This window comes from Echeneis naucrates, chromosome 7, assembly GCF_900963305.1.
Source record: "Echeneis naucrates chromosome 7, fEcheNa1.1, whole genome shotgun sequence".
Taxonomy (NCBI): Eukaryota; Metazoa; Chordata; class Actinopteri; order Carangiformes; family Echeneidae; genus Echeneis; species Echeneis naucrates.
Window position 1 is genome coordinate 16,711,792 of NC_042517.1, and position 12,051 is coordinate 16,723,842.

The 12,051-nt window shown below is 39.6% G+C and overlaps 2 protein-coding genes across 4 annotated transcripts; both read left to right on the plus strand.

The window, feature by feature from the left end:
- Positions 1-226: 226 nt before the first annotated feature.
- LOC115046010 (deoxyribonuclease-1-like) lies at positions 227-4,055 on the plus strand. 2 transcript variants are annotated; one of them, XM_029506062.1, is made up of 9 exons: positions 227-597; positions 905-993; positions 1,093-1,179; positions 1,269-1,381; positions 1,667-1,779; positions 2,037-2,194; positions 2,359-2,455; positions 2,564-2,689; positions 3,508-4,055. In XM_029506062.1, exons 1-9 carry the CDS (start codon positions 517-519, stop codon positions 3,616-3,618), a joined length of 975 nt encoding a protein of 324 aa, XP_029361922.1. In that variant the 5' UTR covers positions 227-516; the 3' UTR covers positions 3,619-4,055. The 2 variants fall into 2 exon arrangements, with proteins under 2 accessions (XP_029361922.1, XP_029361920.1); XM_029506060.1 differs by having other exon boundaries at positions 278-597; positions 2,564-2,696; positions 3,497-4,042.
- Positions 4,056-4,347: 292 nt separating this feature from the next.
- Positions 4,348-10,567, plus strand: abtb1 (ankyrin repeat and BTB (POZ) domain containing 1). 2 transcript variants are annotated; one of them, XM_029506053.1, is made up of 12 exons: positions 4,348-4,624; positions 6,146-6,208; positions 6,296-6,351; positions 6,496-6,640; positions 6,850-7,009; positions 7,100-7,145; positions 7,450-7,566; positions 7,669-7,781; positions 7,876-7,974; positions 8,082-8,249; positions 8,481-8,681; positions 9,457-10,567. In XM_029506053.1, exons 1-12 carry the CDS (start codon positions 4,569-4,571, stop codon positions 9,661-9,663), a joined length of 1,431 nt encoding a protein of 476 aa, XP_029361913.1. In that variant the 5' UTR covers positions 4,348-4,568; the 3' UTR covers positions 9,664-10,567. The 2 variants fall into 2 exon arrangements, with proteins under 2 accessions (XP_029361913.1, XP_029361911.1); XM_029506051.1 differs by lacking the exon at positions 4,348-4,624 and adding an exon at positions 5,046-5,703.
- The last annotated feature ends 1,484 nt before the right edge of the window (positions 10,568-12,051 follow it).

Sequence of the window (12,051 nt, forward strand, 5' to 3'; positions counted from 1 at the left end):
AAACAGATTTTATCAAACACCACATACTGGTGTCAGCTTCATTGGATGTAAAACATAGCAGTGTCTATGGGACACTATCATTATATATGACATCTACGAGTGATCACTGTAATTTTAGAGACACAAAGGAGCTTTTTGGTCTGGTCTCGAAGAAAGAAGCTTACTCTTTGTTCTCTGGGCAAAAAAAAAAAAAGGTTTCTACAGAGGTAACGTTCGACTTAAACTGTTCATTAAAGAAATCCCTTGCCATTGTTGGTGAGAACTGGTTGCAGCCAATAAAATGTGTCTGTGCTCCTTGGCTTTGTTTTCTTTTCAAGCTTAAATCCTTTTGAGGCTGACTGTCCAATCCTCGCCTTGCCTTAAGAAAACACTTTTATTCTTGAGGTGACTTCTGTTCCAGTGACGCTGGGTGATTTCCAGAGATCAACACAAGACTGGAGGTGTGTTAGGTCGGTGCTGCGTACATATATTCTGTGAAAAGACATTTTTGGAATTTTGTCAGTTTTTCATTCAAGAATGAAAATTGCTTCATTCAACGTGAGGAGGTTTGGAGTGGCAAAAGTCTCGGATCAAGATGTCCTATCAATTCTGGTGAAGGTAAAACACAATTCACTGGCTTTGTTGAGATAACATGAATCAGTTGTTATTGGTTTATCAGGCAGCCTTGGTTTAAAAGAGTGAACAGTCAAAGAGGAGGTGATTTGGTTTGGTTTTGGTTTGGCCAGTTACCGAACATTTTATTCTGTCAGAATGAAAAGGGTACTTTTATATTCCCCTGTAACTCTCTTTATCTGATAAAGCTGTTACAAGTTGAAATGCAGAGAAGGTTGGAATGGCATGTGACATCAAAAGGCTGTCCTTACTCTCAACTGACAAGTTTTACTTGGTTTTGTTTTTTTTATAGATTGTGTCTCGTTACGACGTCATATTGATTCTGGAAGTGGTGGATGTGAGCGGAGATTCTGTAAAACTGTTCTTAAATGAACTGAACAGGTCATTTCACAATTTTCATTTCCAACAGGAGAAAATAACGTTGATGGTTTTTTAACAACGCAGTATTTATACTTACTGTAGCTGTCCGGCTCATTTCAGGGTCAACACAACTCATCACTATGATCTGCAGATCAGCACCCGACTGGGAAGGAACAGATACAAGGAGCAATTCCTGTTTCTCTACAGGTGAGATTAAATCTTTTTGCTCTGCTACAATACTTATTTAATCCAACTACTGAACAGTGACACTTAAAGTGATTCTGTCCTGTTGGAAGGGATGATGTGGTCAGCTTGGTTGACTCTTATCAATATGAAGACAACCAGGTGAATAACGTGGACGTTTTTGCGCGGGAGCCATACATCCTTCACTTCAAACCACACAACGCAGGTCAGTCTCATCCCTGTTGGGAGTGACAGGGAGTTATCACCTGAGGATCACTGTTTGTTGATCTGATCAGCCGGGGTTTTGTCTGTGGCACGTCTGAGTCATGTCTGTATGTATACTTGTTTGTTTTTCTGAAGTGAAAAAGTCTAAGTTCATTTGACACATGAATGCGAACAGGCAGCAGGTTTATCAAGCTCAGTCGATCTTACAGGAGCACACATTTGCATTATGTCATGATGGAACATTACTGAAGAAGGGTGGTTTTTATAATATCCTTTCTCTTTACAGTGCTGAAGGACATAGTTCTGATCCCAGTTCACACTACACCACTGGACTCAGAAAAAGAGCTGGATGAGCTGTACGACGTCTTTGTGGCGGTCAAAGACAAATGGAAAACTGATGTGAGCTAAATCCTTTTTCTGCACTCTTTGAGCGTCATTGCAGTGCATTGATGAGTTCACGCTACACTAAGCTAGACCTATAACCACCTATACATCTCTTTTATATTCTAATATCAGGATAAAGCCAGTTACATGGCCAATAAATAATCTCTTTAACGTGGTTGTACTGAGGCCACATTTGATAGCATTTTTCTGTATTTTTATATCCCAACTACAGGATATTTTTAGTGATACTGAAATGGCTGTTTTTCCTTTAGAACATCATGATCCTGGGTGACTTCAACGCAGATGGTGCGTACGTGACAAGTAAAGAAATGAAGGGCATTCGTATTCGCAGTGACAAGAATTTCCATTGGCTGATTGGGGATGAAGTGGACACGACTGCGAATACATCAAATGATCACACCTATGACAGGCATGTGTATTATTATAGTTTAAAAAAATTGTTTTGTGTTTTGTTTTTTGTTTTTTTGAGAGAGAAAGCAGAGGGTAGTGGAAGGATTATTTCCGACACAAAGAAAATGCACGTATACTTTCTACATTTTGCTCAATGGCGTGAACTGACTATTTCTCAAACAGGATTGTGGTGTATGGCGAAGACATGCTCGCAGCTGTTGTTCCCAATTCAGCCAAGCCATTCAATTTCCACACAGAGTTTGATTTGACGGAAGAAATGGTGAGTTCATGTCTTCAGTGGATGTTACAAATGCACTTTATCTTCTCTTTAATGGCTTTTTAACAGCTCTGGTGGTGTTGCTCATTCAGTTTTTGATACCTCCCACAGGCCCTCAGAGTGAGCGACCACTACCCGGTTGAGGTAGAGATACATGGTGCTCTTCCTTTCTGGGTGGCAAATGGTGGCCAAAGCCGTAACAATAGTAACACCCAGCAAGCATCTGATCACAAGGCTGTCACAGGTATCATGCAATACTGTAATGTACTCTAGCCTGCACTGTCTGAGTAGACCTACCTGTACTTCGTGTGTTTTGTCATTTGCAGTGCAGCATTGCCTCAATGAAATGCATGGGTACAAATCATAAGGGGGGATGCTTGGGAATTGGGAGCGCCTCGTGTAAATATGTTTACAGATTAAAAGTATGGGCTTTAAAGATGGGACATCCCACTTTTAGGATTCATCTGCAGTCTATAATCATTTAAATTTGAATAATAGTGCTCTGAGGTAGATATTATCTGTCTTCCTTAAAATTCTTAAAATCTTCACAAATTCTAATGCCAACAAAGTTTTTCCCATGCAGCAAAATTATTCACTCAATTCTGGCACATATACAGAAAATTTTCGTGGCTGTAAACCAACACTGTTGGATGACCACCAGATATGGGCCAGATTTGAGCAAGTTACGAAAGTGTATAACTGTGAAAGAATTTCTGTATTATCTTTCCTGCAAAGTATAAATGCAGTAACTACTGAACATATTTAATCAGATTTCATTTAACTGTAATAAACATTATGACATCTTTGTATTTGGTTTACTACTCAAATAAGATAATGTTGTTTGCTGTAATTTTAATAAAGAATTATCAGCAAAGTCAAATATCCCTACTAAAAGGTCATTTGTCATGCTAAAGTAACTGAATGACTGTTACCATGATATGAGACAGATTTTTATTATATATTTTATTTTTTGGCACATTTAATGACAAATGTATTTTAAAATGTAATTAAATGTGTGTCTTGTATGGATTTTTCTACTCCCAGAGGGATTACAGGCTGATGTGCTGAAACTGCAAAAGGAAAACCTTCTGATGTTGCGTGAAAAACTTCAACTTCAGATCGCCATATTAAAAAAGCGACTTGCCAAATTGGAAATGGAAGAATGATTAGTAAATCCCAAGAACTTCCACTTAGTTCTACTAAGCTGCTTTGGTTTGCTATCTATGAGTACAGTTCATAATGCAAAATAAACAAATAATGGTTTGGAACCATATTTTGCCCTCTAATTGTTTATGATGATGTGAATAATGTAATGTATGTGATATGTCTAAAGAGTTCACTGCTTTTTATTTGTCTCATGGTTTTTGTGGCATTGAGGGTAGTTCTGTTTTGTACCTTGTAATTGTTGTCAATTGTTGTTTACACGTCTGTGGTGTATTTTGTATAAGAAGCTGAGTTGTTAATGGCAAGCAATGCTGTCAGAATTACAAATAAAATGAATCATATTTTTTAATTTTAAATTTCAACTAACAGAACTGACCAACTGACAGCTTGTTCCTGGATATATAGCTCAGGGCAAGATTTATAAAAACAGACTTATAAAAAAGCCTAATAAAAAAACAAGTTAAATCAGATACAGGACGCCGACGGGTGTTGCATTCATGTGAATGACGTAAACTTTGAATTTTAGCCCCCAGGTCGCTTATGCAACTTAAGCGGTAGGCAGAAATGACAACAACCCGGACCTTTTGTAAAATATCCTTTAGCCAGCCGACATATCACATCATATTAAATAGAAGTGAGTACATACCTATGTGTTGCGGGGGAGTAATCCTGATAAGAAACACCCGCCCTTTTACGGAACGCCCAGATTCCCGATTTTCACTGCAGCGAAACGGCGTGAACGCACCCTGGTCATGTGACTGCTGCACTTCTTCAACCAAAACACCGAGGAACGGAGCGGACTGTAAACAACAGAGCAAGGAAACAGTGACAGGCCGGCCAACTTCCTCAGCACCGAGACAGCCCAGTGTGAATCCCCGGCAGACATCGTCCCCCTGTCCCGCAGACAGGCCGCCTCAATGCATCACAGAGGACCGACAACACCGAGGGCATCATGGACGTGCACGATTTGTTTAGTAGTTGCAGAAAGGGCGACATTTGTAGAGTCAGGTAACGAAGAGACTCCGCGCTGGCGCTATATGTGGGCTCGCTCTTCATTTAAGATCATGCAATCCACTTGACACGGTTGTTGTTTGCATCATTAGCTTCCCCCTTTCTCTAGCTAACAGCGTTCAAGCCGAGCACTGCATCGTTTTACAAAGACGGCGTAAACATCCCAGGCAAGGCATGCTAACATTAGCTTGTAACTTTACTGAGCTCAGCTCCGTCTCCTGACAGCTGACAGTGTCGGGTTCACGTGGAGAATATTTTCTGCTTCCGGACATTTCCCCCTCTTCGGGACTGTCCCAGGGCAGTCTGGCCACCTAACTATACAAGGACATGTGTCCATTCCAGCAGGAGACACAGACATACTGTGTGCACAGAGACTCCGCCCATCATCTCACATTAAAGTCTATTTTGATTTTTTTTTTTTTATCAAACCATCCCAATAAAAACCCACAGTAAACAATCAGCAGCAAAGTGTCTCCTGTATGAACTGGTATCATTCAATACTTGTGTGGCAGCAATGATGTTGGGATGATTTGATGCAAAAGAAGATCAGATTGATTTGGACCTGAGATAAGAGGGATGGGTCAGATTTGAAAGTGGATTGTAGGCTCTATGTTCATTAACTGTGAAGCCAAAGTGGAGGAGCCTTAAATCTGCTCTCCATCTAATGGCCATCAGGGGGCCAATCGACCGCCTGCAATAAGTCTGTTTGTGCAGAGGTCTATGAGAAAATGATTTACTTCTCACTTGATTTAACAGCTTAGTAGGCATTTTCCAAAAGAGTTTTTGTGTTTCGTCGCTTCTTTTAAGTCTTTTTCAATGCAACATGACGCTTATTTCAAGGAAAATAGTCAATAAGGCGGGATATGCATTTGGTCATTTCTACCATGTGACTGACAGGCTGTACCCGACCAAACCTTAGCCTGCCTGACAATCTGGACAGAGTAGCGAGCAGGAAAGATCACAGAAGATTTCTTCTGGTGACAAAAGACCAACATGACAACAACAGCAGAGGGTTGCCACTCGGTGCAGCCAATGTTTAGACTGACCCCTTGGATTCTGTCACTCAATTTCATTCAGTAAATGAGATTTATCCAATTTCCCTTGCTTTAAATAAATGAACCATGTTATTGTTCAATCTCTATGTTCTTCTATGTTCAGTCTCATAGAATATAATTTTTTTTTTTTATAAAATGTATCCCCATTCCTCACATTTTCATTTAACAGTGTACATTTTTCTTTATTTAATTGTAAATGTAATACAATTTATTAAATTTAACACATTCTTTACATCATACTTAATAAGCAGTAAAAATGTAATTTGATTTCATTTAATGAACATCATTAAGTTTTTAGTTTGGTAAATTATGTTCCCATTAATCAAAGCTCACTTTGTTATTTGATTAATTCCTCTCATGTAATGTAATTAAGCAATAATGTTTGTTTGTTTTTTTTATGCAGTGTCCAGTATAGTAAAGTGTGTAGAAAGTGAGCTTTCACTTCTTCTATTTTCCCTCAAAGATACCTTGTTGAACAAAGAGATGTGGAGCTCAATATAAGAGATAAATGGGACAGCACCCCTTTGTAAGTATAACTGGGTGAGTCAAATTCTTCGACTAACATGACATTGTTATCCCAAAGACCTGAAATGTAATCAGTCTTGTTCTCCAGATATTATGCCTGTCTCTGTGGTCATGAGGAGCTGGTCCAGTATCTGCTGGCAAGTGGTGAGACTGGAAACACAAATATACTGAGAATCAGAAAACTGTGGAAGCCGTTACTATGCCGTGACTTTTGCACGGGCATCATCATTTCCTTGACGCTTCCTGTAAAATAATACAATAATACTTTTTTCCTTTCCTTGTTTTCAGGTGCCAAATGTGAAGCCAACACGTTTGATGGTGAGAGGTGCATGTACGGCTCGCTAAATGACACGGTTCGACGTCTGCTCAAAGACTACAAGTGTGTCAGTGTCCGCGCCATGCAGCGGGATGATTTCAACTACTTTCTGCACATGTAAGGGACAATCGCCCAAAAAGTTCATTGAGAAATTATTATTAACTTCGACACAGTGCAGGTCGTTTTACTCAAGTCTTCTTCTCCATTGATGTGAAAAAGAAATTCAGATTCATAAGCAAAGTTCACTACCTTCAGAATTTGTACATTAATCAGCTGGACGATCTACGTGCGGTTTAATGACATTTTTTTGTATACTTTTGCCTTAGGTTGCTGGAGCAGGGTCAACACAGTGACGTGAAGTTCCTGGTTCATGGGCAAACGTTTCTGGCTCACCGCTGTGTCCTCAGTGCACGGTCTGAGTACTTCACTGAAATGTTTGAGACCAAATGGAGATGGAAGAACTTGATAACTCTCAAACATCCTTTGGTAAATCCATTTTAAATATTAGCTGTGTAGTTTGTTCTTTGTTATTCCACTGTCATATCATATACACTGTACGCGCTGTTTTTATTTCAGATCAACCCTGCAGCCTTTGGAGCCATCCTGCGATATTTCTACACAGGTTTGTATGTTTAAAAGCAGCAAATATTCCGCCTCCTATGTCGCTGTGGGCTTCCAGGTCGGGATTTTTCTTAAATTTGTCTTTTTAAAGCTCAGCTATGTACAATGATTTCTAATTGGGCTTTTACATACTCTTTATTATAACATTGTCATCTTGACAAAACTACTTGAAAACTAAAATAGAGCATTTTGTGAAAACACTAGTAGTAATGGAAAATGAGAAAAGAGCAACATATGCAAGATGTAGATCACAAGAACTGAAAATTCAACACAAACATATAAAAGTTTCTTCAATGTTATTGCAGGACGAATGGATATCGATGTAAGTCTTGTGGAGGACTGCAGGAGACTTGCTAAACAGTGCAAGATGACAGATTTCATGGAGGAACTGGAGAATAAATGCAAGCAAGTGTATGAATTTGGTAAGTTGTGGGAAAGCGTGTGGGACTTTCAAAAAGCCTGCTGGATTTTCCACATGAATGAATTCTTTTTGTTTTCCTTTCTTTCTCTTACTCATACCTCAGTGTCAAACAAGCCAGGAATTTGTGTGAAAGTCCTGAGCCTGGATCCTCACAGCTGTCAGCTTCAGGAGGAGATGGCTCAGTTAGCCAACTGTGCGCTGCCCACAGAACTAAGAGTAAAGACAACCAAAAAAAAAAATAAATAAATAAAACAAAATCTTAGCTGCTGGTATTTAACTGCATTCATGATTTTGGGGTTGAATCACCTAGGTTGGATTTGGAGAACTTCCGTTTAACAGAGTCGACCACTTCCCTACTTATCCTGACATCTGCTTCAGAGTTGATGGTTACGATTTCTTATGCCACAAGGTGCCAACTGCAAATTTCACACAACATTCAGTTATATTACTAACCTTCGCACCAAAGTCCTTGCGCTAAACTGATGATGATTTGGGTTTTGTTGCATGTGTCCCAAGGTGTTTTTTTGTGGGCGTAGCGATTACTTTAAAGCCTTACTGGAGGACCATTTCAGTGAGGGAGAGCAGCTGCAGTCTCAGCCCAGCACCCCAGTGATAACTCTACACAACATCTCCCATGAAGTCTTTATCCACGTCATGTATTACATCTACACGAATGACACAGAGGTGAGTGTACCACTTCTGTCTGAAGGGAAGTGGATAAAAAGTGGAGAAAATGAGGAAGTCAACAAACATCTGGGGATGTAATGTGCCTGATATTTAAACTCATTCCATTTATTAGGACATAGTTTATATGATTTTTATCTGGGTAACCAGTAATTGTAGACATTGTAAATCGAATTTTTCAAATGTGCAGCATTATTGTTTGACAGCTTGCCTATTCTTCTCTTCGTCAAGCTAACAACAGAGAACGTGCTTGACGTCCTCTGCGTGGCTGATATGTATCTGCTGCCGGGGATGAAGCGTCTGTGTGGGAAGACGCTGGCTAAGACTATATGTGAAGATAACGTACTGCACATGTGGAAGACGGCCAAGCTTTTTCGTCTCTCTCGGCTGGAGGATCACTGCACAGAGTTCATGGCTAAGATCATTGAACGGGTGGGTGTCTGCCCCTCTGTTGACACTAAAACTGTCTTTAGTTCATCTGGATCACAGGAGAGTGTTTGGGATGTTTGGCTGTTGGCTCAAAATCAGGCGGACCCAGGATATATGGATAGATGGATTTAGCTCAGTATAAAGAAAAATGCGGTGCAGGGAAAGGTTTACATGGACAAGAGGACTTTGTTTGGCTTCAAACTCCCCGTAAAACCACAGTTGGTCATTTTAGCACTAACACTAGATATACTCATTCGTATTTGGTGTTCATTCATTTTCTAATTTGGTCAAGTACAATGAACAATTCCCTCTTACGTCTTTAAAAATCTTCACAAGGTGTAAGAGAAAGGGCAGACATGGAAACATTCAACCATGAGGCCAGACTTTAAGTTATTTGAAAGATTCAAAAGCCATGGCATTATTGTTAAAACAGTAATGGCCAATGCCAAACTTTGAGTTTAGGGTTAGATTTACACTTTATAAATGCCAGCATTCTGTTTGGATTAGAATAACCTGACTTCTTTACGTTAATGCATTACTTTTATTTGTTTCCATTCTCCTTTTACATCCAGTGTTATTGTTATTAGGCCAGAAGTCACATTCAAGACCTCTCTGAGACCACTTGATGATATTTCTGTAGCTTGGCCGCTATATGGGACAGATTTTACAATATAACAGTTAAGAGCGGAGGTTGACGGCCTCGAGTTTGTGGTCTGGTGCGCTCGGTTTCCCCTGGGATATCTCAGACCTGACTACCTGTTGTACCCATCTGTCGCAGCTGGTGGAGCAGGTCGAGTTTGCTGAGATCATCAAAGAGGATGCAGCATCGTTGGAGGAGCGACAGGAGACCGACTCTGTGCCCCTAGTGGATGACATTCGCTACCACATTGCCAGCAACGTGCAGACGTACAGTGCGATCGAGGAGGCCAATCAGAAGCTGGAGGCTTTGGAGGAGTTGCTGTCCAGCATTAATATTGACTGTTGAACGGGTCGGTAGGTTTGTGGTTTGTGGTTACAGCTGCCGTGGAGTTTGAGGTTTTTTCGGTGGACACTTTGGCAGGATACATCTGGTAGCACTTCTGTATAGATGGAAACAAAAAAAAAAAAAAAAAGAAATCAATAAGCGATGAAAGAAAAGCATATGTTTCTGTATGTCCATAGGTTTCATTTTATTGTACAGAATATATATTTTAAAAGTAGCTGGTTTTGATGTTACTGAGGAATATGTATTTGTTTTGTTGAGATATCCCAAATATGAGAAGAGATATTTGGTTTAAGTATCATGAGAATGTTTTGTTAAGTTTAACAACATAGAGTTGGACGAAATTGCAAAATTGTACATGCAGTAATTTATTTTAGCCATTATTTGTAGCTGCTAGCATTTAGACTAATTGTTTTAAGATATAATTTCGCCCCAACAAAGTTCCGCAGCAGCACTTATGATTAATTTTTATGAAGTAAGCAGAATGAACCAGTGCAGTGTCTTTGCTCACACTTAACAGCTACTGGTAAAAAGAAATGTGTTCATTTAATTTATCCAGAAAATATTAAATTGTTTATTTTTTTTGGTTTTTTTTTAAAGTTAAATAGGGTATAATTTTATGATGTGTTCCATCCACAGAAACAGTTTGTGTTGTTGTTGTCCTGCTTGCGGCTTGTATTTTGTATTTGATTGCATTTGGCAGCTGTATTTCGCCTCACTACTGGATAGGCGACATTCCTCTAGTGCAAACACTTAGACCTAGCCAACACACTGCTGCAATTTGTGTTACAAGGAAAATAAATCTATTTCCAGCGTGCCTCTCTCCCCCAGTGTGTGCACCAGAAAATTAAACAGTTTTGAAAATGTTTCCACGTCAAATTCACCATTAAAAACAGCAAATGACTGATATATTTGATTTCATTATGTCATCCATTTCTCGGCCCGAACCTGCCGCTCGAATAATGGATGAATAAATCCTTTTGGTTTTGGCAAGTACAATTAGGTTATATTCAACATATGAATTTTCTCAAAGTGGCGTCATTTTGGCCATGTTGGCACCATTGCTGAAGAGATAGAAATGTCATTCATTTGATTAACCACTTTGATAAAGTGGTTCACCAAAAAAAAAAAAAACGGAACAGGGAACAATGGGAGAAGATGGCCTTATCTGATTAATTACGTTTTCTTTTTCAGCATGTGGATGATGGGATGTGTAAATGTCGCCTAGGAAGGAAGCTGGCAGAGGCAGCGCGATGCTTTGGACAATGTTCTGCTGGGAAACCTTGGGACCTGCTGCTAATGTGTTTTTGCCAGAGGTCTATTAGAGTTCAAGCTTCAACAGGTCAGAGCTGTTTTGGCGACAGAAGGGGCACCTACACAAAATTAGTCATGTAGTCGCAATATCAGTGTTTGTGGGGTTTTTTTACACTGTTTTTCAGACAATTTCCACTTATGGGGTGAACACAGGAAGCTTTTATAGTCTTTGACGCAAGATCCTTCCTGCTTATTATAGTGTGTTATAAGCAATTAATGCTAATACTGCTTATAAATAAATAGCAGGTTTGGAGAGTTACTGCTGTGCACCCTAGTCATGTTTTTGTTTATTGTGGAAAAAATATATAGTTTTCTGACATGTTTAACATGTTAAATTCAGTTTTGATAAAGCCACAAGTTACCTTAAAAGACAAAAATCCACAAGAAACATTAAAGCTGCGCAGAGTTCAGAGGGTTTGGTACGCTATTCATTAAGCATTGTAAGTACTGAAAGTTTTACTTCTATTTCTTTAATTAAAATGATCTTTAAAAACAGATATTATTGAGTAGGTCCGTGGAAACCTTTCTATGAATCTACACTTGAATATCGAGTTTAAGGAGCCACCTAAAGATGGTGCCATTTCTCAGCTTATCACCACAGCGGCTTTGGTGAGTCGCCTGTCACAGAATGGCAGTTTCTCGGAGAAGCTCAGTTCTGCATGCATTGTGGGAAAGAAATCATTCATCCGGGGCTCTGAACTCATGAGAACTCTTTCTGAATGGGTACATTACTCAAATCTGTTGGAGGTCATTAAGAAGTGGGCGACAGTTACACGTTAGCAATGATTTAAATATGTGCATGTGTTTGCGTCAGTGTAGTTGGTCTGTAGTGTAGAGCTTGCCTCCCTGTGGATTTCGTCATTCTCATTTAAAAAAAAAAAAGCGTTGGAGTCGAAGATAAGTTGTATGTCACCATAATGGAGCCCTTCGGTTGGTAACAGCGGGTGAGCTCAAATTCCACAGGGGAGGACGCTGTAGAGCAGAGCTGCTGTTAAAGCACATTAAAGTGGAGTTCAACCAAAACACTGAGGCCAATCCGTTAGATAACAAAACCTTTGGCTTCCAGCCCAGCTTCTG